The sequence below is a fragment of the Miscanthus floridulus genome, chromosome 17 (genome assembly GCF_019320115.1).
Source record: "Miscanthus floridulus cultivar M001 chromosome 17, ASM1932011v1, whole genome shotgun sequence".
Taxonomy (NCBI): Eukaryota; Viridiplantae; Streptophyta; class Magnoliopsida; order Poales; family Poaceae; genus Miscanthus; species Miscanthus floridulus.
Window position 1 is genome coordinate 7,708,250 of NC_089596.1, and position 27,221 is coordinate 7,735,470.

The window sequence follows — 27,221 nt, forward strand, 5'->3', positions numbered from 1 at the left end:
AAGACCACCTTCTCTACCCTCATTATATATACTTTGCTGTTCTAATTCTTCCATTTCCCTAGGAACAAATAGTTTCTTAACCCTATGAAAATCAACACCATAGATTATTCTTGAGTGAGAACAATGTCGACATCCATACGCTTGCATATTTTATATGCTAGGCTGAGGAACGCCAACAGAGGCGCACGCAAGCAACCTAAGATTCAAACTTGTATCTTCTGAAAACAGGATTTAAACTTGTTAATGTTTGGATTGCACTTAATCCAAGAACTTGTGTTAGTGGATTCATATTTGTGAACACTTTCATGTGATGTCAAATCTGTAGCCAGGAACATTGCTTTATGCGAGATAGTAGTGGTCAATTTGATACATTACTGGGACTAGGTCAAACCACCGCTCATCACAAAAAAAAGAGGAGGACGCTATGGAGTTTCTGTGTATTTGAAATAGCAATGCAAACAACCTCTATTTTCTCTGCTACAACAGCAACTAAGACTGTCTCCAATAAGAAACCCATATGAACACCTAAACCCAAAATGAGTAGCAAGAGACACTACAAGAGATTAGACCTTCTCACTACTGGAAACTACATTATTCCTGTGTGCTAAAAAAACGTCAAGAAAACGGGGAAAACCGTCAGAAAAATTAATTCTGTCGGGAGCCCGACAGGCATATACTGTCAAGGATAGACTGACAGGGAAATCAGATTTGAATATGAGCTTACCGACAGAAATATTTTTCTGACGGTAATTTTTTGACGGATGTCCGACAAAAATATTGTAACGTCCGGAGGTTTAGTGCGGCGCCAAGAACCGTCAGGTTAACTGATTTCCCTGTAGTCTGACCGTCAGGGATATGCTAATTTCTTTGTGGGCTATAGTAATTTTTCTGTCAGTCAACCCTCAAGGAAGTAAACATATTTCTGTCAGTTCAACCTAATTTTCCTGATGGCTTCCCGTCAAGGAAATCACAATTTTTTCTCAAATTACCACCAGAGAAATTAGTAGGTGACAAAAATATTACAATTACATCTGTTACTGATTCACCAAACAACACGTTTTGTGCATATCACAATATTAAAGCATATATATTAGAAGTTCCATAAGAGCTTACAAAGCATGCAACACGGGCCAACATACCAAAGGTTCTGCCCTCACAAATTACATCTAAAATTCTACTACTACCACCAGCATTTGCTGCTCCTAATTTATACATGTACAACCATGTCACCTACCACGACATCCTAGTTTTAGCCGAGTCCATCTAACATTCAATTACTACTAAGTTAATCATCCACGGCCATACATGTTCAAAAGACAAAAGACAGCCACCAGCCACCAGCTTATGTTGTTCAATAGACAAAAGTAACTTTGACAACCCATGTGCTATTTCTGCCAATAGCAACCTTACCATATATATCCCAAATCACAGAAGTCATCGATGTATGATCCAGCATTGCTGCCCCCATTGTTGTCGTCAATGTCCTCTTCATCCCTGTCCTCTTCGTCCCCTTCGTCCTCTTAATACATGTCCTCTTGATTCATGTCCTCCTCCGTGTCCTCTCCTTCCATGTAGCTGCCATCCATGTCCTCTTCGTCCTCTCCATCCATGTCCTCACCATCCAAGTCCTCACCAACATGGGATGAACTAGTGGACAGCTGCAAAATGATAATACCATGTAAATATCAATTGGATTTTAGGACCGATAAACATTAATTAATTGTCTTATACATGATTTCCTTTTACACCAGCACCATACATGAAGCATATATAAGTGAATAGTGGCCCTAACGAGAAATAAAATGAATTGGCAGTCCATGAAATTCTGGAGCTGAAAGAATTATTTAGACATGCACAAGATTCAAAGTCTATTTCATCATCTACTAGCTATGTCAAACCTTCAGATTCCCGTGGGACTAAATTATAAATTCCTTAGTGGAGGTGGCAAGTTTCAGTACAGCTAGAAGTACAGCTTACCATGAGGTTAAAACTAAGATGGAAAGTTGGAAACTACAATAACCATCAACATGAGGCCACTCCCTCACTGCTGCACTACGTGTTGTCATTCTGACATCAAAACATATTAGTTGTCTACTTAAAATGGTTTAGACCAACTGGTTTTTTTGTCATAATTAATACCAATTTCATAGGTACAAGTATCAAGTTAATGTACTTACATTTGTTTGTAGAGCTACAAGGCGCCTTTTATGATTTTCTGGAACCTCCTGATCCAATTTGCGATAAAGATCCTACATCCAAACAAGTATAGTAGTTCAAAAATAAACTACTAGGAGTGTGCTTTCTTTAATCAATAAATAGACACACGAATTCACATCCATACCAGTATTAGGTCATTATTAAGTTCCCCCATCTGGTTAAGGTGCTCATGTAAACACCTATTTGCATGACGTAAATTCCGATTATCTTTGGCCAAGCGTCGATAAGATGCTACATTTGAAGATGTAGGATTTTTTTTCTTGGCAGCAGCTCGCACATCAGCCAATTTGATAGCACCATTTGCAATGGCTACACGACCATGGCGCAATGCACCAGATAGATCATACAGAATTTGTCCATCCAACTCTTGTTGCTCCAGCCCTTCTGGATGAGCAACCTGGAACTTTGCTGTATACTCATCCTAGAAAGGAAAAGACATTATCAACCATGTTTAGGACTAGTTGGCAAGCTGCTACAAACTGAAGATGCTCTATTTAGTCTAAAATCAAGCCATTTATTCAACAGACCCAAATTCTATTTTAAGATGAGCACTCTAATGATGGCTGCATTTTCTACTAGAAAGACCACTCTAATGTCTATAACCAAACAAGATTGAACATGAAGCACTCTAATTTGATCGCATTAGCTCGGCTGTTTCTTCATGTGCATACAACCTTTGTAGTCTATCCGTTATTGGAAGATAACGCAAAACTTTGCGTGCAACTTTGTTCCGTCCTTCTTCATATCGATTGGCATTACAGAAGTCACATTTATCTTTGTTCTTGTTATCTCCATAGAAAAGCATGCAATTGTTATAGCACACATCAATTTTAACATATGGCATACCCAGACCATCTAGCATTTTTTTCGACTCATAGAAGTTCTTTGGCAACTTAGAGTTTGGAGGCAGGAGTTCATGGATTATTTCTAAGAAATCATCATAGTGGTCAATTGACATAGTGTACATTGACTTCACAGCAAGCAAGCGAGCTACAGCAGAAAGTGACGAGTGGGTAGTTTTATCATGCACCAATTCATCAGCATTAGCAACCATGCTATAAAAGGCTTGGGTAGAGGATGTTGGTGTATCATCTATAGCTGGTGGATGTTCGCCAACCAGATCAAATAGCATATCATCCATACGGTCAACTTCATTGCAACCCTCCTCAATACCTACAGTGCTATGTTCATCATGACTAACAAGACTCTCACCATGTTCTGTCCATGTTTCATAGCCTTCTCTAAAACCAAATTTAAACAAATGAAGCTCTATAGTATTCCTTTTCTGCCTAAAGTAGTTCCGGCACATGGCGTAAGGACACTTGATGGTATCATTTTCAACCACATCCGATAAAGAGAATGCATGATTCAAGAATTCAGTTGTTTCATCAACCCATTCATTAGAGGGAAGTTTACCATGTTGCCAACCATTATACATCCACGAGCGTGACATTTGAACTATCTCTGTATTGCAAATATAAATTTTAATTGTTAATTTAGACAATGCATATAGGCATACAACATATCTAGGAATGTGGCATATCTATCATTCCATAACAAAAGACGTGTATACCAACCAAATTAACAAATGTACACGGGTGGCAATCACAAGACAGTAGCAGTGTGTAATAAAAGCATATCAATTATATTAACTAGTGATAACCGATGGCAATCACAAGACGATGACAGCAGTGTGTAATAAAAGAGAATGAGCATCACAACATAGTAGAGCACATTCATAAACACAACAAAAAGTAAGAACTTTACCTTTAACCAGAAAGCCAATTCACACCACTTTGTTATGGATTGTAGTGATGATGAAGTATTTTTTGACTACTACACAAATCATAGAAGCTTATTTTAACCTATGTCAAACAAATAAAAATAGTGCACTATGCATAAGTTGTACTGATGAACAGCCTATACAATATAAAAGCAATACTGATGAACATCTTATCATGTTATTGATAAAAAAAATAAAGTAACACTTATCTTAATCAAGACAATAGTGAAGCACCAATTCTAATAACAGCTATTTAGCTGTATGTCAAATTAGTAGTGCATTTGTTAGATGCCTTCAATTTGCCGCTCAACATATATCCACATAAAACCAACCCAATGTATGAATGAATCAAACTACAAACCCCCTAATCTACCAATGAAACAAGCCCCGAGATGGCACCACTGCTCTCTCTGCCCTTCCAGAACCATTGCTATCCCTTTCCTCCAAGAACCACTAAGTTACTCCCTGCATTAATCATGTGTGCTATGAATGAAACAAAAAAACAGATCTATATTTTCTCTCTCTATAAACTAACAAGGTTACTGGTGTGCTACTGCTGATAGCTAGGGCGCCTGCCATAACTTGCTACAGGGTGGGTGTGCCCCTCATTCTCAACACATGGGAGTATTTCAAGAAAATACATAGGCCAGCACCTGGCTTTCCATATCACAGCATAGATCGAGTTTTTTATTTTAAGAAACAACAAATCTCCCTGTAGGAAAATCAAATCTACCACAACATAGATCTAGTTTTGTGGAAAAGGGATTGGTCAAGATGAGGGTTAGGAGGAATAGAGACTTACCACAGAACCTGGAAGCTGTAGTTCAATACGATATGTAGATGGTTGTCGTAGAGGCGTCGTGCTGTCCTCCACTACCTTGGCCGCCTTTGCGTCAGCGGCAGCCGACGCCGGGGGCCTCCGCAGCGGCTTTAGCTCAGTAGAGGGCGCTAGAGGCGGCGCCTCTAGATCCAAATGGAGGAAGTGGTGGCTGGTGCTGCAGCCCCATGGATCTTGGAGAGGGATAAACGAACTAGCTTCTTGGAGAGGGATAAACGAACTAGCTTCTTGGTGAGTGGCCAGAGGGAAAGGGAGGAGACCGAGAGCAGAGCAGGGACAGAGTTTTGGATACCGTTTCGGTACGCTGGGTGGACTCGTGGGGATGGGGTTGGGGATTTATTTTTTATTTGTTTTTTAGAGGTTAGGACTGTGGTATGCGCGGCTATTATGCGCCAACTAAAAATCTTGCGCGGCAACTGAAAATATTGCGCGCCAAACAATTAACATGTGGATGCACCGACAGAATAATGTGTCAGCACATAGAAAAAATTCTTTATTATCCTGAGAGGACTATATACCGACAGGAAAATCTGTATTTTTCTGTGAGGAAGGCGACCCGACAGAGTAATTACATTTTCTCTGTGAGTATTTTGAGACCCGTCAGGGAAAATAAATGGCACACAGGAATAAAGTAGCTTCTAGTAGTGTCTATGACAATTTTCATATGACAAAGCACTTTTTAGTCACAGAAACGATGCGTTTATGACAATTCTTCTTTGGATGACAAGTGTTTGTGACTAAGTTGTGATTTAGTCATAAACAACCGTCACCATGTGCCTTTCCCAATCTTTGTGACAATAGTTCATGACAAAAGTGATGGAATGTGATGGTCATAAATTAAAAACCATTTTCCCTATCTTTATGACAATAGTTCATGACAAAATTGATGGAATGTGATGGTCATAAATTAAAAATCATTAAAAAACACTTTGGCACAGCCACGCCTAGGTGGACTGGTGGGATCCACATGTAAGGTAAATATTAACTATAAAACAATTAAAAATTGGGAGCTTCCCGTAGTGAGGAAGGATCGAACCTGCGCCGTCTGGCTTCCCAGGCAATGGAAAAACCACTGAGATACTCGCCTGTTGTTGCATATGCTCTGATTCTTTTTTCTTTGTACATTTTCCATCCCTGAGAGACACTATTCCTTAGCAGGAGCCCGATGCGCATCTGGCTATGGCACAGTTTTCCTCTATCGTCCTTCCGTAGTAGGAGCTCGACGCCGCCGCCCTTTGCCCAACGCCGCCTGCTGGAGGCCGCCGCCTCCATCAGGATCCCACGCCGCTGGCATTAGCCCCCAGTAGCCCGACGCCGACGGCATTAGCCCGACCCCGCCGGCAGTAGCTCGACGCCGCCGATAGGAGGCTGCCACCGGAGGCAAGACCCCGACGCCGACGGCATTAGCCCAACCCCGCCTCCAGGAGCTCCATGCCTGGCTACAGCTCCAGGCCACCGGGCTTCACGGGTTGAAACGCTAGGAACACCCCAGGAGCTCCAGCCTGGGATCACTGCCACCCGCGGGTGAGGTCGACCAGAGACTGCCCCATCCCCTTCGATTAGGAAGGAAATGTACATATGAGATGAACTTATGTTTTGGTTTTATATTTTGAATTGAAACCATAGGTTATAACTAAAACTAGAGATTTGAAGTGATAGAAATAGGCAAATAGCAGTCTGGGCAATGATCACTTGTTGATTCCTTGCTTGTCTTATTTCAATGTGTCGCAGATGGGCAGAACTTGGATGAATTGTAGGTTGTTTAGCAAGGAGCATCTGGATGGGGTCACTGAGTTCATGGACTTTGTTTCAGAAAATTTGAGTGGCAATCAGGAGATATTATGCCAATGTCGTAAGTGTTTGAATCGGTTAAATCGACATAAAGGAGATGTGGAGGATCACTTACTTATTTATGGGATGTCTAGCACATACACTAGGTGGATACATCATGGAGAACCATTGTACATGATAACTCAAAATGTTGAGCATTTGAATGAAGATATTGGCTGCAATGTTGAGCATTTGAATCAAGATGTCCCAGAAGATGAGCCTCAAGATGACCCAGAAGATGATCAAATATACCGTATGGTACAGGATCTATGCCCGGATCAAAATCATGGACCAAGAATGAAGTCAAAGTTTGCCACCATATTAGAAGAGATGAAACAGGTGCTACACCCCGGTGGTCCCTATACTAGGTTTTCTTTTGTGGTGAAGTTGCTCCACATCAAGTCATTTTACAGAATCAGCAATGTTGGATTCAGTGCTTTTTTAGACTTATTAAGTTCGGCATTTCCAGATTGTTCTATCCCTACATCCTATGCTGAAGCGAAGAATGTTATTCGTGCATTAGGACTTGGATATGAGTCAATACATGTGTGTCCGAATAACTATGTTCTTTTCCGAAAGGAGTTGGCTAAAAAGGATGCATGCCCAATATGTGGTGCTTCAAGATGGAAGGATGGAGATGGCCGAAGGCAGATTCCAGAAAAGGTTCTAAGGCATTTTCCTTTGATTCCAAGGTTGAAGAGGATGTTTGGATCCAAAGAACTTTCAGCTCAGGCACAATGGCACAAGTTGAAGAGGAAAGCAGTGGACAATGAGCTTAGCCATCCTGCTGATGGTGAGGCATGGAAGGATTTTGATAGGAAGTATGAATGGTTTGCAAATGATGCACGGAATGTCCGACTTGGCCTCGCTACCGATGGGTTTAATCCATTCGAGAAGATGAGCTCCTCATATAGCATGTGGCCAGTATTTCTTATCCCTTACAACTTTCCTCCATGGCAATGTATGGAGCAATCCAACTTCATGATGTGCCTACTTATTCCTGGTCTGGCATGCCCAGGAATGGATATGGATCTCTTCCTGCAGCCACTGGTTGAAGAATTGTTAAATCTCTGGAGTGGTGTCCCTACTTTGGTTGCATTGACCAGAAAAGAATTTGATCTTCACGCTGTAGTCATCTGGTGCATTCATGATTATCCGGCATTGAGCACACTTTCAGGTACAATAAGTAGAGGTTACTATGCTTGTGTTCGCTGTGATAAAAATCCTTGCTCCAAAAGACTTAGGAACAAGATTTGCTACATTGACCATCGCCATTTTCTTCCAGCGGACCATATTTGGAGGAGAAAGAAAGATTTTTATGGTCAGACTGAAGAATGTGCACAGCCTGAAGAATTTACTCAGGATGAGTTGATGCAGCAATTGGCAAGGGTGGAACATGTAAAACCTAGGGACCATCCTAATAACAAAAAGAGAAAGAGGGTAGAAGAAGGTCAATGCTGGAAGCGCAGGTCGACTCTGTGGGATTTACCATATTGGTCTACTTTGAAGCTACGTCACAATCTTGATGTTATGCACATCGAGAAAAATATATGTGAGGCCCTTCTCGGTACATTTCTTGACATCGCAGGCAAGTCAAAGGACTCTATTACTGCGAGGCTCGATTTAGAAGATATGGGCATAAGGAAAAATTTACAATTGAAGGATGATGGTAATTCATACTCTGTTCCACATGCTCCATATAAGATGACTAAAGCCCAGATAAGTGCTTTCTGTGCTTTCATAAAGAATGTCAGTTGAAAGAAGTAATAGAGTTGCAGTACAACTCTGACACCAACAGTCAAAGGACAATGGTGTTATTCAAGTGTGATTGGTTTGATACCTGTAGTAAGAAGTCTAGGATGAAGAATGATGGATATTTCAAAAGCATCAGCCATGGCAGTTGTTGGTACAAGGATGATGCTCTCATCCTTGCCACACAGGCAACAAAGGTTTTCTACTTGGATGATAACAAGCATGGTGAACCCTGGAAAGTTGTTCAAAAATTTTTGCATCGGCACTTGTGGAATGTGAATGAAGTGGAAAATGATGACAAGCAAGAGGGAGGGATTGATCTGACATACCAAGATGATTATCTCAAGTTGAAGCTCATGAAGGATCTTCGATTGACGAACAGCCAATCAACGAAGAAGACGGTATCAGTGTAGAGGCATCCCTAGTTGATCAGATTCGTAGGCAACGGGAATTGGAAGTTGAAGACGACCATGAAATGTACAATGATGTTGATGATACCTTAGGGCAGTATGATAGTGAAAATGAAGGTACAATTATGATCCCTGATGATGATGGTGAGTATAGTGATGTCGAGTAATTGAGATCTGTGAATCTCAGCTGTTGATCTACTATTGTTGGTTTCCTACATGTGTGCAATTGTTCTAGTCTGCAAAGCTAGCAATCTCTACAGTACAAATGCTACAATTACAATCTGAAGTAAAACTATGCTACAAGCTTCTAACAGTTAACTCAGTATTTGTGAAATCCTATCCAGAAAATTTATAAAAACATTTGATATTTCAAAAGCTTTAATCAAAATCTATCTAGGATTAATGTATATTATTCTAAAATCCAAATGTATGAATACTATCATGTGGTGCATGTGAACAAGCAAGATTCAAACTCAAACAAGTTAGTAGTCACATATGGATCCACCTTGTTCTTTGACCCCTTATAACGCTTTGGATTCATCTAAAGAACTCTTTGCATATAAGGCAACAACGCGATGGAACAAGCGACCCATGGTGATGAGTTGGGCCATTAGCGATTATTCAACAAGCAATACATGGTGATGAGTTGGGCCATTAGCGATTATTCAACAAGGGACCCGTGGTATATATAGTACAATAAACATGAATGTGTATGTGGCATTCACCTATGTAGAGTACAAACATCTATATACTATGAGTTGAAGTCTATGAAGTCATCATCCACACTACACCCATACGACATTTCACCGATAGTATAGGAACATCGGATAATAAGTTTACTAATAAACACTGGTACATGTTCGTACTAAACTTATCTGATGTTCTACTATCGGTGAAATGTGTGTGGAGACATGCATACATAATCTTAACATGTATTAGGCAAGCACGCTAATGTCACAAAGACACGTATTAAGACACTGAAACAAGGGTACATGACCATGGAGGCGTAGCGTGCATGACCAAAGGGTATGATGTATTGGGACAACTCAGGGGATAAGAGGGGGTTATAGCCCATTATCACCTCTACTACCATGGAGTATATAACAACACACTATATTATACATAGGGATTAAGCACCAAGTTTTGTCACTGTCCCAATATATTATGCCTATTAAGCACCCACTAATGTCTACAGAGTAATATAATGCACTGTGAAAACAAAAATTATGGCATTCATTATTCATGATTAAATAATTATTGTAGAAATTTATTCTGCGTCTCAACAAGTATCGAATTTGTCTTCAATTTCAGACCACTTTATTTCCATCTTATAAAATTTTAAGCACTCGCAAATGTATGAATATTATCTCTAATAAATTATATATGTCCAACAAATAGTAGAAATGAAAAATTAAAAGGGTTTCCCGCTAACCCGTGCAAGCCAAACCAGCCCAGCGCGCCACTGTTTTTATGGATAAAGTCATTCCTGCCCCAACCAGCTATGCCGCCGCCTCAGACCAGGTGAGGGCATTTTTGCACAAAGCCAACCAGTACACCACATATATATATACAAAGGTAACCCTAGAATCACTCCCCTTTCCCAAATTTCAGCTCACTCTCGACCGGCGGCCGCCACTCCCTCCTTCTTGTTGCCGCTCCGACGAGAAGGAAGATGCCTCCGGGGAAGACGACGGCTAGAACATCAATGGAGGTCCTAGGTACTTCTTGCATCTTCGTCCTTAGGGTTATGGTGGTATGGTTCTAGATAGGATCTTGAGCCACGGATCTAGCTTGCGGTGAGGGAGGGTGGGACTGTGGGAGGATCATGTGCGCCCCGTGTCCACCGGTTTCATTTTGGATTCGTGCGGTGCAGTCCCCGCCTACCTATGTCTAGTCACCTCCCGGTTGGGTGAAGCGTAAACGGTCTCACCCACCGCTCCCTTTCTTCTCCATCTACTGGGACATGGCGGAGGCCTGGTCCTTCATCACCAACACCGGCACCGCTTCGCTTCGCGCTTGCGCTAGGACTCGGTGAGCTCGCACTTCTGCTCAGCGAGGGCGAGGCGGCGCGCGATGTCTGGCGCCACTTCGCGCCCACGCCGCGCCACGCCTGGCTCAGCCGCCGCGAGCAAGGTCAGACACCGATAGGCCCTTCTTCTCCGTAGGTCCGTGAGCCCTTCTTCTTCACGAGCAGGTCTAACATCCGGGGCCGCTTCGTGCCCACGCCGTGTTGCGCCCTGCTCAGCCGCCGCGAGCAGGTCCGAAGTCGGTAGGCCCTTCTTCTCTACTGGTTCGCAAGCCCTTCTTCTCTGCAAGCTGGCGCCATGCAAGTGCTTGACAGAATGCCAAAAAGAGAAAGAAGGGGTAACGCTACCATATTCTAGATGCAAGGTTATCGTATCCATCTGTACATCCTATCAAACACAATCCCAACTCGGCGTGGCTCAGTAGGAACATGAGAATCAAACCTGCTTATCGGCAAATTAATCATCCAATCAAGCAAATTATAATTCTCTGTTTCACCACTCTTGTTAGGTGATCTATTTTACTAATTCTAAGTACTTGCCTGACTGCCTTAAATTTCCTCTATTTTACTCTGTGTTTGATCTGAAAGCTCGCAGCAACCACTGATTGCATTTATCTGCCACTAGTACTTGCACTTTTGCTTATTTCATTCATTTACATTTATCTACCACTGATTGCAATGTATTTGCAGAACCCCCGTTATCTGAGATTGAGAAGCAGAGGGCTCAGAATATCATGAGGATAAATGAGAGGATGCAACAGTTGGGTGTCAAAAGACTAGCAGAAATCATGCCCCAGTCGTCACGTCCAACGAAGAAAGCAAGTAGAAACAAGAAGTATCATGGCCAGCATAGTGATAGGACTGAACTTGAGGTACCAACTCTTCTACTCATGGAAATCTCAGTATTTGTATGTACCTTTGAAGTGGAAATCTCTCAGTATCTTATGGTGTCATGTCTCTGTTTGAATTGTAAGGCTGTGACACCGCCTGTTGCTGCAAGAGGAGCATCATCCAAGAGGGTGCTGGCACCTGACAATTTTGAACAAACAAGGTGCACTAGGCAGAGTGTCACGAGAGAAAAAGAAGCAGCTTCCCTAAGCCTAGTTGAAGCATCAGAGGTGCCACCACCAGTACCAGATTATACTTCAATCCAGAATGAGGAAGGGATGGATATTGCTGAAGAAGGCAAGTGCCTTCAACTATTTATTTCAATGTCAATTTATGTGATCTGATTCATTCATAATGGTCGCATGAATCTTATTATTGACAATAAGGTTTTTGAAATGTATTATTTAGGCACCCTAACTGCAAGTACACAAGTGGAGCAATGGGGAGTGAGTATGGGCATAGAACTGGATAGCATAACCAGAGGTTTAGGGACTAGGATACTGGTTATTATAAAAGGAAGGGAAAAGAAGGCCAGAGGCACCTATGCAAGCTGCAAAGCTGGCTTCTGAGGGTGGGATCAAACTCAGGCAGCATATACCCATATATACAAGTTGGAAAGAATACAAGAAGGACGAACACCAATTGGACAACTTCGTTGGCAAACTAGCTGTAAGACGTTGTTTGACTAGTTCAATCTATGCTAATTCTGTCTTTTGGATTTTTAAATACTAATGTTACGCTATTCAATGTATAGATAAAATTCAGCATGAATGGTGAAAAGGAGAACGTAACTTCTGCGTGTGCTGACATGCTAAAGGGTGGAACACGCCAAATGAGGTATAGGCTCAAGAAGCAATACTTCGATGGGGTACCGGCCAATCAAGTTAGGACTACATCACCATGTTCATCTATGACTGATGAACAATGGAGAAAATTGGTAGACATGTGGTCAGACCCAAAACACAAGGTATAGTTTATGCTAATATTAATTTCTGCGTGTGCTGACATGCCAAAGGGTGGAACATGCCAATATTAATCAAGTTAGGACTACATCACCATGTTCATCTATGACTGTATGCAATTTTCATATTTGAGGATGATTCTAGGATTAGTTTTTTTTGTGCTATGGATCTAGGGATGATTTGGATACGAGCAACTACTGCTGCTGTTTATTTCTGGGGATTCAGTGCTATAGGTCACAACACAGTTTATTGTCTACCTATGCTGTTACTGTTCCATTATTTGTTCTATTACTTATGCTACACAATTGTGTCATGTCTAGGAAAAATGTGCAAAGAGCAAACTGAACCGTGAAAAAGTTAAGCTTCAGCAGTGTACTAGATCTCAGTCGTACATTACAGCAGCCTACGTCGCGGTAAGAAAATAAACCTATCATGTCATGTGGTTGTATGACAGCATGTGTTGGAATATGTTTTTCTCTTACGTGTGTATTTTAACATGTGCATTGCTAATGTCATTCTATGTTTGTGAATATTTCAGAAGCAAGAAAAATACAAAGATACAGAGCCCACTGCAATTGATCTATTCAAGTTGATGCATTGCAGCAAAACTAAGAGTTTAAGTGATGATGCCAAGAAAGCATTCAGTACCTCTCCTTTTTTCTGTAGTACACTGCATAATTAACCATATAAATAAATTCAAACTTGACAAATCATTGTCTTGCTAGGATGATATGGAAGCCATTTTGACAAGACCAGTACAAGAAAGGGAGCAGAAAAAGACTTGCACAGAGATTGTTGCCCAAGTGTTGTCAAAGTCAAGCACATTCCTTCGTAATGTGGGACTTCAGCAGTCTATTGCCGCTCCAAAATCTGTTACACCACAGATGCAAGAGCTACAAGCTCAATTGGAGGCTGAGAAGGAAGAATCTACCGGACTTCGGCAAAAGCTCCAGAGGTTGGAAGCCCAGGCAGAAGAATCAGAGGCAAAAGCTCAGAAACAAGCTGAGGAGATTGACAACCTAAAGAAGGCAACAACAGATACTCAGAACCTCGTTCGGTAGATGATAGCATTTGGACAAAGTCAGGTTACTCATCAGACTGCTCCTCCTTGACTTGGCTGTGCTCAGGTACACATCTTCATATTCGGTCACTTCTGTTAATCTCTAAATTAAAAGTTGGTGACCTGGTATAGTACAGTTGCAATCTGGATGGTGGCTGAGGCTCCAAGTTTTTTGCAAGTTCGACTCATTTTGGTGATCTGTGACTAGAGTTTGGTGTGACTGGAACTATGACCGGAGTTTGGCATGGCTGTTGCTTTTGTTGTGACTGGAACTGTGACTGGAGGGTGGCTGCTGTTGTTGGTGATCTGGTGGTGACTGCAACTTTTGCTATGTTGTTGTTGTCGTGACTGGAACAATTTGTAGTCACCTATCTGTTTTATTTTTGCCCTGCTGCTGCTATAGCTGCCTCTGCTGTGTTGACAGCCAACAACTGTTGCCTTGACAAGCAGCCGAACATAGCTATGTGGCTGCTATTTTTATTTCGATGGATGTATGTTTGGTACTGTGATCTGATGATCTGTTAGTGAACTTTGGTGGACTTGTAGAACTTTGGTGACCTGTAGAACTGTCGGCTGTTGATGATTTTGTATTTTGATGATGTGATTCATTTGTATCGTTGTTGAATGGTTAGAACTATTGTATGAACCATTAAATTATGGAGGAAATGATCTATTTGGATGTCTAATTATTATTATTATTAAATTATATATGGTTTATTATTTATGATGATTCTTTATATGGGCTTGGGTCGTAAAATTATATGCAAACTGGGCTGGAATATTACTGAGCCAGTATGGTAAAAATAAATAAAAGGCTGTCAATAAATGGGCCAAAAAATGATCGGCCTGCATATGGGCCAATTGGGCTTATTCGAATTATAATTGTAAAAACCAGCCCATGCTATATGGGCCAATTGGGCTAAATTCGTTTTTATGACAATTCGTTTTCGTCATACTGTCTGTGCCACGTCGCGCGCCACGCGCCACGTGATATCACTGGACACTTGTCAACGTCCCGTCAAATATGTTATGACAAATATAGTGACAAATACCGTCATCATAACCTAGTGACAAACGTGCAATTGTCACTAAGATTAATAACAACTGGGTCTGTTAGTCACAGAAGGAGGATTATGACCCACCTTCTATGACCACAGCCATATCGTCACTGCTTTGTCATAGAAGGGGTACAATGACAAGGAAAAGACTATAATTGTCACAATCAGTTAGTCATAGAAGGCCTAACCTCTTGTAGTGAGACCCAAAATTAGCCTCCAACAGAGTACCTATACGAGAGACCTATTTTAGGTTGTCTGAGACACAACCCAAATATGAGCATCCTCTCTTCTGAAAATCCATTTCCAGAAAGGATTCTCTTTTGGTTCGTGTTGTTGGAGAAGATGCCGAATATGTATGGAACCTTTTACCTGTAGTGCTACCTAAATGATGAATTTGTCTTGTACAAAGTTCAATTTGTGTGACTGGTCGAAACAAAAAAAAACTGACGCCGGTGAATACTACTCGTAGTATATATATAGCTAGTTTCTCATCTGTCGGCTCCACGTCGGCACTGCACATGCACGTCGTCGTCCATCTAGAAAGGAAGCGTTGACCGGCCAGTGATGCTGCATGCACTGCCCAGCCTGAGTGCGTGAAATTTTCGTATTTTGATCTCTTTTGAAAATAATTTCTAGAAAAATACCAACGCCAAAATAATTTCTGAAAATAGACCATTTTTAGGCGTCTTAGCACATGACGCCGAGATATGAGGCTCGGCGTCGTGTCACGCCACGCCGAGGTTCTGCCACGTCACGGACGACCGGGGTCGTCGTCGCCACGTTGGCGCGTGGGTCCGAGACGTCGGCGTCGTGTCAGCCGACGCCAAGTACCCAACATCGGCGCGGTCGGACAGAGCGCCGAGCTCTGGCCCCATCCGGAGCGCGGCCCAGGCGGCCCAACAGAGGACGGTGGCCCAGAAGCTCGGCGTTGGGTCACTTAACGCCGAGCCTCCAGACCTCGGCGTGATCCGACTCAACGCCGAGGTCTGGACCCTTTAGGCCGCGCCGAGGCCCCTTCTTCTTCCTCCCTTCATTCTGAAACCGCCGGCCTCCCTCTCTTCCTCTTCACCCCCGCGCCGCCACCAAACCCTAACCCCCAAAATCGACCCCCGGTGCCACGATCTCGGCTCCCGAAGGTTCCTCGAGGTAATGGTCCCTCCCCTCCTCCATTCTATCCGCGTAGATGTGCTTACATTGTCCTTAATCATTTGGAATCAAGGTTGTTTGGTTATTTGGTATATTTGTGTTTGCATTTGCAAAATGTATGGCTTAGGATGATTGAGTGCATTGTTGTTTAACTGTTATATGTGATGAACATGTTAGGTTAGTTTGGTTTCTAGTTATTTTGGTCATTAGGGTTATTTGTTTATTGTAGGTGTCATTAGGGTTAGTTATTTGTTGGTCATTAGGGTTACTATGTATTTTATTAATTTGTTGGTCATTACATTTCAATTTGTTATGACTAGAAATGATTATGTTGTTGGGGTTGAAAAACGATGAAATGATATATTTTAGTTTCTACTTATTGGATTGAAATATATTCATATGTTACACTACTTGTTGTGTGATGGATGTAGATGGATAAATTAGTGAGGTTGCATCATGGAGGCCGTATTGTTAGGACAAGAGATGATAGTTTGGAATTTCTGGACATGTGTGAGGAGTTGTTGATTTTTTCTGAAACACCATCTTTGACCCAGTTAGTGGAGCGAGTGAAGGTTAAGTTAGGCTGGAATGAAGGAGACGTGCATGTTCAGTTTGAAGGTGTCATAGATGTTGGGTCGTCGAAGGGTCCTCGGATCAAGCGGTTGCTCAAAATTACAAACGAGTCTGAATGGAATGATTACAAGGCAGTTGTATTGGCCTCAGAAGTGCGATCTTTGGATTTAGTAGTAAGTAAGGAGTCCGGCTTAGGAAATGATAACTTCGAAGCATGGCCATCTTCCCCCGCTCACATAGGTTATGGTCCTTTGCCTGAAGAAGAAATACTTGTCACACAACTAGGCTACGGTGGAGATGAGGAAGAGAATCCGGTTGCCGATGGTGAGGGCAATCATGATAGTGATGAAGATGATGATGATTATGTAATTGTTGATGCAGAAGAAGGTTTGGACGACGCTAGCGGAGACTTTTCTATTGAGGATGAGCTTAGCGACGAAGATGATCTTAGTAGTGAAGAAGACTTTGGTGATGCTAGGGCTACGAACCGTTTTGACATGGAGATAGCTGGAGATGATGAGTCCTTCGTAGAGGAGATAGCCGAAGACTCTGATGATGATCGCCCTGTTGGTCGTCTGAATTTAAGGGAAATAGAGATATTGTCTAGGGTCTTGCCTTGGAGAGATCCACTAATTGGTGATTTCGAGGACCTTAGCCATGGTCATAGGGCAGTAGCTGATGGTGGGCAAAGTGATACAACTGTGCCTGATGTTAGCGGTTGCCTCATCATATGGAAGGGCATATTGTTTGCTACCATGGATGAGTTGAAAATCATGGTTGCAAGAGTACTTCATTGTACACAACCGACCTTTTAGGGTCATCAATTCATTCAAGGAGAAGAGGTACACTGTTGCTTGTGAAGAACAACAGTGTGGTTGGAGAGTATGTGCTAGGAAGACGAAGGCAGGCAAATGGAAGATTACCTCAGTGAAGCAACCACATGTTTGTGCCACTGCTGAGGCAGAAGAGAACCATCTGCAGCTCAATTCTAGGTTCATTGCAAGGCAATTATGCCCCGTGGTGAAGCATATGCCAACCATTATGGTGTCTGCATTGGTTGAGATCATCTTCCAACGGTATAATTACTATGTCAAGTATGGGAAAGCATGGAGGGCAAAGCAGCGTGCACTGGAAATAATATTTGGAAATTGGGAAGAAGCTTATGAGCGCCTCCCTGTAATATTGAACGCAATGAGGGCCGTAAATCCTGGGATGCACTTCGAGTATTTACCTAAGGAGGGTGAAACAAGGAATGGTAGCCAGGTATTTGGAAGGGCGTTTTGGGCGTTCGGGCAGAGCATCGAAGCATTCAAGCATTGCAGGCCCGTCGTCTCAATTGACGGGACCTTTCTTACAGGGAAATTTGAAGGCACAATGCTTATTTATATTGGGACAGATGCAGAGGACCAGCTTGTGCCATTGGCCTTTGCAATTGTTCGGAAGGAGGACACGGATAGTTGGTGTTGGTTTCTCAGGCTAGTAAGACAAGTGGTAATTGGTCTGGGACGTGATGTTTGTGTGATATCCGATAGGCATGCTGGCATTCTGAATGCCGTAGAACAAGAGATTCCTGGTTACAGCCAAATACATCACCGGTGGTGCACCAGACACCTTGCTCAGAATCTTATAAGGCGTGATCACACAAAGGACAACTTCAAATTATTTGAGGAGGTTTGCAGGCAGCAAGAGGTTCAATTATTCAAAGACAAGTTAGATGCCCTGAAGTTAGCCACAAATGTTGATGGCAGGCAATTCTTGAGCGAGTTGATGGCGTCGAAGGATAAGTGGTCACTTGCATATGACACGGGTGGTTGGAGATGGGGCTTCATGACTAGTAACATGGTAGAGATGTTCAACAGCCTTCTAAGAGGTTGTCGTGGTCTGCCTGTGACTGCTATTGCCTCATTCACCTTCTACAAGTTGAATTCTTGGTTCGTTTCGAGGAAGAAGCATGCGAGGTCTCTATGGACAGCAGGCAAAGCTTGGCCACTTTTAGCATCTCAGGAACTAGCTTTCTCAAAGAAAAAGTCTAAACGACAGAAGGGTTCATGTTTCGATCCGATCAACCATGGATATGAGATTCTAGAGGGTGGCGGAACTAACATTGGTGGTGAAGACCATGGTGCTCGAAAACATAAAGTAGTGATCAATGAGAACAAGTGTACGTGTGGAAAACCGATCATATACCATAGGCCTTGCTCCCACATGATTACAGCCTGTCGCCTTAGACGTGTTGACCCTGAGGTCCCTCCCCGTATGGCCGTGGAGTTCTCTTTGAGGAACCTAATGAGCACCTGGAATCCTCAGTTCGAGCCATATCTTGACGAGAGTCAATGGCCTACTTATGATGGCCCCAAGTATGTGGCTGATCTTGGTTTACTCTGGAAGAGTAGAGGACCTAGGCGGCGGAAGCGGTTCAGGATGGACATGGACCGAGCCACGAAAGGTAGATCAACCATGAGTAAGGTTGGGAGACATTTTGTAGAGGACACCCAAAAGAGCCGTTGCTCTGGTTGCCATAAGCCGGGCCACAATAAGAGAAAATGTCCTGAACTACTTAGCCAACAGGTATCCATCAAGCTAGCTACTAGAATTGCTTTGTGTAATGGTACATTGGTTTACTTTTGTTTTTTTTATTTTTATGTTACTTCGTACCATATACACATGCTTTAACTTACACTAATGGTTTGTCATTGCTTATGTTGCAGGATGGATCGGTTCCCCCTTCTTGATCCAAGGTTCGATGAGCACCACCGGGCTCGGAGGATCGAGAACGGAGAGGTATATTCAACAATTCGTATGAAAACACTGCATTGTTCATGTTTTGCTCTATAGTCCATGCTCTTTATAAAGTGACATGCACTAATACTTTTTCATGCTTGTTTTTTTTTGCAGGTTTTGAATGTGCTGAGGCCAATGACACATGAGGCCTCTACGACCATGGTCTACGACGAGAGGTACACGCCCCTCCTGAAGGTGGCGAACCTTGCTACCATTGCTCGTGTTTGTCGTTGAGGCACGACACCTTTCAACCCAGCGGCGCTGACGGCGTTGATAGATCGGTGGCGTCCGGAGACACACAGCTTTCACCTACCATGCGGGGAGATGACGGTCACTCTCGAGGACGTTGCCATGATCCTTGGAGTCAAAATCCGAGGATTCCCAGTGACAGGAGACATGGAGTCTGAAGGATGGCAGCAGCGGGTTGAGCACTTCTTGGGACGGCCCCTAGCGGCAGTTGAGGCTGGCAAGAAACGGCGCAGCAGTGGGGTGTCCCTGAGGTGGCTTCGTCAGCAGTTTCGGGAGTGCCCACCCAACGTAGACGCCGAGACCGTGACATACTACTGTCGGGCCTATGTCCTCCACATGTTAGGTACGGTTCTCTTCCCTGACGGCACTGGAGACACGGCATCCTGGATGTACATTCCGTGCCTTTTGAACTGGGAGGATGCCGGCAATAGGAGTTGGGGCTCGGCTATACTTGCCTTCCTGTACCGTCAGCTTTGCGAGGCTTGCCGCCGTCCTGGAGGCTCGCACGCTACAATGTCAGGCTGCATCACACTGTTGCAGGTAATAAAGCAAAGTTGTACAAGTTACCACTACAATTCAATGTATTTTCTTAACAAAAGTGATTAACATTCATGTTTCCACTCTTTTTTTGCAGATTTGGATGTGGGAGAGGCTTCCAGTTGGGAGACCGCATCAGCTTGATCCCCCACAACCTTGGTTTCCTCAAGGAGACGCAGTTGTCGCCCCTACCGTGGCACACCTCTACGCTTCGGCACCTCGGCGCTTCGGTGAATTGCTTTCCAGTACGTACCAGGGGTCGGCGTCAAATGACTAAACGCCGAGCCCCTGGGTTCACCAATATATCATCTCTTTTTTGCGTGCTTCATCCCCTTTGCGTCCCCTTCGCTAGCTCCCCGACTCTCCTAACATGTCACCGTGGATCTTCTTTGCGTGCTTCGTCCCCTTTGCGTCCCCTTCGCTAGCTCCCCGACTCTCCTAACATGTCACCGTGGATCCAACAGAGGTTGATCGTAACGTGAAGGATGGGGATGATGACACCCCTGTTCCTTGTGAGTTGCGTCGGAGGCCCTTAATAGCTGGAAACATGAAACATGGCGACGTTCCACACATTCACATAACACATGACCACACCGACAGACATATTCATTCAACATCCGTACATACAAAAGGTCCAACACATTAAGCATCCAACATAGTCCAACACATTCAACATCCAACATAGTCCATACATATGTTTCATCAATCAACAAACATAGTCCAAAACATAGTACAAGGTCCAATGCATACATAGTCCATGCACAAAATAAAGCATATGAAGTCTTTGGATCTTTTATCGCTCCTTCTACCTTAACGTGGACGGCGAGCGTAACGCTTTCCCCTCCCAAACGGATAGGTACCTGGAGTGTACCTGTCCACTGGTCTGAGCGTCCTATATGGACGTCCAGAACTGGAGGGGCCTTGAGTTTCTTGGGGTGCATCTCCAAGCTGGGACATGCCAATCTCATCATACTCATGATCATACTCTCCCTATCCTTCATCAACTTCATCATCATAATGACCATGTCCTTGACCACCCTCTGCAGTAGTTGCTGCACCATGTGAAGAAGAAGTCATGCCACCATGTGCACCATGTGAAGATGAAGTCCCTCCAACATGTGCAGTAGAAGGTCCAGCACCAAGCTGTTGTGGGACTGCCACATCCGGGGAACGTCTACATCCAAGGCGTGCAGCTACCTTTCGTAGGCGATGCATGGCACGCTACATTTTGAAAGCACTATTAGTAAGTGGGGTTGGTCGCAAAACTATATAAAGATGTAACATCAACTGAATGAGAGAAGACTACCTGAATGTGTTGTCATAACATGGAGGCCTCATCAGGATCGCCCACAGGAATCATCAATGCCCTTCCTTGGTCGGCCACTGTCCTCATTATCTCCATGCTCTATGCAACAAAAACAATAATTTATGTCTCTATCACAGTAAAGACCTCAGAGATTGAAATAGTTGTATCACTTACAGCTCTGGCTAACGCAGGGGCGATCTCAACTTGCCTGCCTTCTCGGGTAGCTTGGTCATATGGGTTGTTGCCCTCATCCTCGCTCGCAATGTCAGCAATGTCTTGCTCCGTCCAAGCGGGCCTCAATTGAAGCCTTGTTCGTTGACCAAACCAAACAAGGTAATCATGGAATGCCTTGTCACGATGGACGGCGTGGATGCCCATGTTGTTCTGCTCCATCAACATCCACTCATCAATGTAGCGATGGTGCTCCAGCTGCCAGTTGGTGATCTTCTTATTTTTTTGTCTGTTGAACCTGCAAATTTTACACCAAATCGGCAATATGAAGGCCTACTCAATGATTCTTTCATGTGAAACGAACAAAATATTGTATGTTACGTACTTGTGGAGCTGCCAACCGGTGGAGAAATCATCGGGCGGAGAAGGCTGCAGCCTACCAAACTGCCATGCTACACGGTGAGGGAGATGGTACTCAACTGCATAGAAACAAATAAGGGGGGTCCTCATCGTCCAGACGTCCTCGTCTGCCATGCACAAGGCGCTCAAGTTGAGATCCGTTACTTGCCTCCGCCGATATGGGCTCCATTGAACCTGTACACAACGTCGTCATCAACTAGTCGACGCTCAATTTGTGCATATATCCTCGATTAGGGCAAAAGGGTGGGAAACTTACATGCTGTGGCAAAAGGGTGTCCAGCTCGTTGGTGAAGCTGATGTACGCGTGGCATGACACGTGGTATGTTCCATGGGCTCGCTCGTAGAGGTGTGCCACGGTAGGGGCGACAACTGCGTCTCCTTGAGGAAACCAAGGTTGTGGGGGATCAAGCTGATGCAGTCTCCCAACTGGAAGCCTCTCCTACATCCAAATCTGCAAAAAAAGAGTGGAAACATGAATGTTAATCACTTTTGTTAAGAAAATACATTGAATTGTAGTGGTAACTTGTACAACTTTGCTTTATTACCTGCAACAGTGTGATGCAGCCTGACATTGTAGCGTGCGAGCCTCCAGGACGGCAGCAAGCCTCGCAAAGCTGACGGTATAGGAAGGCAAGTATAGCCGAGCCCCAACTCCTATTGCCGGCATCCTCCCAGTTCAAAAGGCACGGAATGTACATCCAGGACGCCGTGTCTCCAGTGCCGTCAGGGAAGAGAACCGTACCTAACATGTGGAGGACATAGGCCCGACAGTAGTATGTCATGGTCTCGGCGTCTACGTTGGGTGGGCACTCCCGAAACTGCTGACGAAGCCACCTCAGGGACACCCCACTGCTGCGCCGTTTCTTGCCAGCCTCAACTGCCGCTAGGGGCCGTCCCAAGAAGTGCTCAACCCGCTGCTGCCATCCTTCAGACTCCGTGTCTCCTATCACTGGGAATCCTCGTATTTTGACTCCAAGGATCATGGCAACGTCCTCGAGAGTGACCATCATCTCCCCGCATGATAGGTGAAAGCTGTGTGTCTCCGAACGCCACCGATCTATCAACGCCGTCAGCGCCGCTGGGTTGAAAGGTGGCGTGCCTCGACGACAAACACGAGCAATGGTAGCAAGGTTCGCCACCTTCAGGAGGGGCGTGTACCTCTCGTCGTAGACCATGGTCGTAGAGGCCTCATGTGTCATTGGCCTCAGCACATTCAAAACCTGCAAAAAAAAAACAAGCATGAAAAAGTATTAGTGCATGTCACTTTATAAAGAGCATGGACTATAGAGCAAAACATGAACAATGCAGTGTTTTCATACGAATTGTTGAATATACCTCTCCGTTCTCGATCCTCCGAGCTCGGTGGTGCTCATCGAACCTTGGATCAAGAAGGGGGAACCGATCCATCCTGCAACATAAGCAATGACAAACCATTAGTGTAAGTTAAAGCATGTGTATGTGGTACGAAGTAACATAAAAATAAAAAAAACAAAAGTAAACCAATGTACCATTACACAAAGCAATTCTAGTAGCTAGCTTGATGGATACCTGTTGGCTAAGTAGTTCAGGACATTTTCTCTTATTGTGGCCCGGCTTATGGCAACCAGAGCAACGGCTCTTTTGGGTGTCCTCTACAAAATGTCTCCCAACCTTACTCGTGGTTGATCTACCTTTCGTGGCTCGGTCCATGTCCATCCTGAACCGCTTCCGCCGCCTAGGTCCTCTACTCTTCTAGAGTAAACCAAGATCAGCCACATACTTGGGGCCATCATAAGTAGGCCATTGACTCTCATCAAGATATGGCTCGAACTGAGGATTCCAGGTGCTCATTAGGTTCCTCAAAGAGAACTCCGCGGCCATACGGGGAGGGACCTCAGGGTCAACACGTCTAAGGCGACAGGCTGTAATCATGTGGGAGCAAGGCCTATGGTATATGATCGGTTTTCCACACGTACACTTGTTCTCATTGATCACTACTTTATGTTTTCGAGCACCACGGTCTTCACCACCAATGTTAGTTCCGCCACCCTCTAGAATCTCATATCCATGGTTGATCGGATCGAAACATGAACCCTTCTATCATTTAGACTTTTTCTTTGAGAAAGCTAGTTCCTGAGATGCTAAAAGTGGCCAAGCTTTGCCTGCTGTCCATAGAGACCTCGCATGCTTCTTCCTCGAAACGAACCAAGAATTCAACTTGTAGAAGGTGAATGAGGCAATAGCAGTCACAGGCAGACCACGACAACCTCTTAGAAGGCTGTTGAACATCTCTGCCATGTTACTAGTCATGAAGCCCCATCTCCAACCACCCGTGTCATATGCAAGTGACCACTTATCCTTCGACGCCATCAACTCGCTCAAGAATTGCCTGCCATCAACATTTGTGGCTAACTTCAGGGCATCTAACTTGTCTTTGAATAATTGAACCTCTTGCTGCCTGCAAACCTCCTCAAATAATTTGAAGTTGTCCTTTGTGTGATCACGCCTTATAAGATTCTGAGCAAGGTGTCTGGTGCACCACCGGTGATGTATTTGGCCGTAACCAGGAATCTCTTGTTCTACGGCATTCAGAATGCCAGCATGCCTATCGGATATCACACAAACATCACGTCCCAGACCAATTACCACTTGTCTTACTAGCCTGAGAAACCAACACCAACTATCCGTGTCCTCCTTCCGAACAATCGCAAAGGCCAATGGCACAAGCTGGTCCTCTGCATCTGTCCCAATACAAATAAGCATTGTGCCTTCAGATTTCCCTATAAGAAAGGTCCCGTCAATTGAGACGACGGGCCTGCAATGCTTGAATGCTTCGATGCTCTGCCCGAACGCCCAAAACGCCCTTCCAAATACCTGGCTACCATTCCTTGTTTCACCCTCCTTAGGTAAATACTCGAAGTGCATCCCAGGATTTACGGCCCTCATTGCGTTCAACATTACAGGGAGGCGCTCATAAGCTTCTTCCCAATTTCCAAATATTATTTCCAGTGCACGCTGCTTTGCCCTCCATGCTTTCCCATACTTGACATAGTAATTATACCGTTGGAAGATGATCTCAACCAATGCAGACACCGTAATGGTTGGCATATGCTTCACCACGGGGCATAATTGCCTTGCAATGAACCTAGAATTGAGCTGCAGATGGTTCTCTTCTGCCTCAGCAGTGGCACAAACATGTGGTTGCTTCACTGAGGTAATCTTCCATTTGCCTGCCTTCGTCTTCCTAGCACATACTCTCCAACCACACTGTTGTTCTTCACAAGCAACAGTGTACCTCTTCTCCTTGAATGAATTGATGACCCTAAAAGGTCGGTTGTGTACAATGGAGTACTCTTGCAACCATGATTTCAACTCATCCATGGTAGCAAACAATATGCCCTTCCGTATGATGAGGCAACCGCTAACATCAGGCACAGTTGTATCACTTTGCCCACCATCAGCTACTGCCCTATGACCATGGCTAAGGTCCTCAAAATCACCAACTAGTGGATCTCTCCAAGGCAAGACCCTAGACAATATCTCTATTTCCCTTAAATTCAGACGACCAACAGGGCGATCGTCATCAGAGTCTTCGGCTATCTCCTCTACGAAGGACTCATCATCTCCAGCTATCTCCATGTCAAAACGGTTCGTAGCCCTAGCATCACCAAAGTCTTCTTCACTACTAAGATCATCTTCGTCGCTAAGCTCATCCTCAATAGAAAAGTCTCCGCTAGCGTCGTCCAAACCTTCTTCTGCATCAACAATTACATAATCATCATCATCTTCATCACTATCATGATTGCCCTCACCATCGGCAACCGGATTCTCTTCCTCATCTCCACCGTAGCCTAGTTGTGTGACAAGTATTTCTTCTTCAGGCAAAGGACCATAACCTATGTGAGCGGGGGAAGATGGCCATGCTTCGAAGTTATCATTTCCTAAGCCGGACTCCTTACTTACTACTAAATCCAAAGATCGCACTTCTGAGGCCAATACAACTGCCTTGTAATCATTCCATTCAGACTCGTTTGTAATTTTGAGCAACCGCTTGATCCGAGGACCCTTCGACGACCCAACATCTATGACACCTTCAAACTGAACATGCACGTCTCCTTCATTCCAGCCTAACTTAACCTTCACTCGCTCCACTAACTGGGTCAAAGATGGTGTTTCAGAAAAAATCAACAACTCCTCACACATGTCTAGAAATTCCAAACTATCATCTCTTGTCCTAACAATACGGCCTCCATGATGCAACCTCACTAATTTATCCATCTACATCCATCACACAACAAGTAGTGTAACATATGAATATATTTCAATCCAATAAGTAGAAACTAAAATATATCATTTCATCGTTTTTCAACCCCAACAACATAATCATTTCTAGTCATAACAAATTGAAATGTAATGACCAACAAATTAATAAAATACATAGTAACCCTAATGACCAACAAATAACTAACCCTAATGACACCTACAATAAACAAATAACCCTAATGACCAAAATAACTAGAAACCAAACTAACCTAACATGTTCATCACATATAACAGTTAAACAACAATGCACTCAATCATCCTAAGCCATACATTTTGCAAATGCAAACACAAATATACCAAATAACCAAACAACCTTGATTCCAAATGATTAAGGACAATGTAAGCACATCTACGCGGATAGAATGGAGGAGGGGAGGGACCATTACCTCGAGGAACCTTCGGGAGCCGAGATCGTGGCACCGGGGGTCGATTTTGGGGGTTAGGGTTTGGTGGCGGCGCGGGGGTGAAGAGGAAGAGAGGGAGGCCGGCGGTTTCAGAATGAAGGGAGGAAGAAGAAGGGGCCTCGGCGCGGCCTAAAGGGTCCAGACCTCGGCGTTGAGTCGGATCACGCCGAGGTCTGGAGGCTCGGCGTTAAGTGACCCAACGCCGAGCTTCTGGGCCACCGTCCTCTGTTGGGCCGCCTGGGCCGCGCTCCGGATGGGGCCAGAGCTCGGCGCTCTGTCCGACCGCGCCGATGTTGGGTACTTGGCGTCGGCTGACACGACGCCGACGTCTCGGACCCACGCGCCAACGTGGCGACGACGACCCCGGTCGTCCGTGACGTGGCAGAACATCGGCGTGGCGTGACACGACGCCGAGCCTCATATCTCGGCGTCATGTGCTAAGACGCCTAAAAATGGTCTATTTTCAGAAATTGTTTTGGCGTTGGTATTTTTCTAGAAATTGTTTTCA

The 27,221-nt window shown here is 44.2% G+C and overlaps 2 protein-coding genes, 2 long non-coding RNA genes and 2 pseudogenes across 4 annotated transcripts; 4 read left to right on the forward strand and 2 right to left on the reverse strand.

Moving 5' to 3' along the window:
- Positions 1-6,569: 6,569 nt before the first annotated feature.
- On the forward strand, positions 6,570-8,426 carry LOC136515154 (uncharacterized). Its single transcript, XM_066508831.1, has one exon. The coding sequence runs from the start codon at positions 6,570-6,572 to the stop codon at positions 8,424-8,426; it is 1,857 nt and encodes a 618-aa protein (XP_066364928.1).
- LOC136516516 (uncharacterized) lies at positions 8,426-8,997 on the forward strand (annotated as a pseudogene).
- Positions 8,998-10,331: 1,334 nt separating this feature from the next.
- LOC136515155 (uncharacterized) lies at positions 10,332-13,818 on the forward strand (annotated as a pseudogene).
- Positions 13,819-15,445: 1,627 nt separating this feature from the next.
- LOC136519072 (uncharacterized) lies at positions 15,446-19,945 on the forward strand. The gene is made up of 3 exons (XR_010774685.1): positions 15,446-15,970; positions 19,252-19,324; positions 19,439-19,945. It is a non-coding gene; the product is annotated as an uncharacterized lncRNA (long non-coding RNA).
- Positions 19,946-21,171: 1,226 nt separating this feature from the next.
- On the reverse strand, positions 21,172-23,017 carry LOC136515156 (serine/threonine-protein phosphatase 7 long form homolog). Its single transcript, XM_066508832.1, has 6 exons — positions 22,553-23,017; positions 22,264-22,446; positions 21,973-22,181; positions 21,591-21,885; positions 21,417-21,515; positions 21,172-21,331 (listed from the first exon to the last, which is right to left on the reverse strand). Exons 1-5 carry the CDS (start codon positions 23,015-23,017, stop codon positions 21,429-21,431), a joined length of 1,239 nt encoding a protein of 412 aa, XP_066364929.1. The 3' UTR covers positions 21,172-21,331; positions 21,417-21,428.
- A 73-nt stretch (positions 23,018-23,090) lies between these two features.
- Positions 23,091-27,043, reverse strand: LOC136514918 (uncharacterized). The gene is made up of 3 exons (XR_010773890.1): positions 26,696-27,043; positions 23,343-23,415; positions 23,091-23,227 (listed from the first exon to the last, which is right to left on the reverse strand). It is a non-coding gene; the product is annotated as an uncharacterized lncRNA (long non-coding RNA).
- Positions 27,044-27,221: the final 178 nt, after the last annotated feature.

What these genes read in the sequence shown, in the direction of transcription:
- LOC136515154 (XM_066508831.1), top strand. Translation starts at nt 6,570, where the DNA reads ATGGGCAGAACTTGGATGAATTGTAGGTTGTTTAGCAAGGAGCATCTG.
- LOC136515156 (XM_066508832.1), bottom strand. Translation starts at nt 23,017, where the DNA reads ATGATGGTCACTCTCGAGGACGTTGCCATGATCCTTGGAGTCAAAATA. An exon ending in ACCGGTTGGCAGCTCCACAA is followed by an intron (nt 21,886 to 21,972) that starts GTACGTAACATA and finishes TAAAATTTGCAG; the next exon opens with GTTCAACAGACAAAAAAATA. An exon ending in CCCCTGCGTTAGCCAGAGCT is followed by an intron (nt 21,516 to 21,590) that starts GTAAGTGATACA and finishes TTTGTTGCATAG; the next exon opens with AGCATGGAGATAATGAGGAC.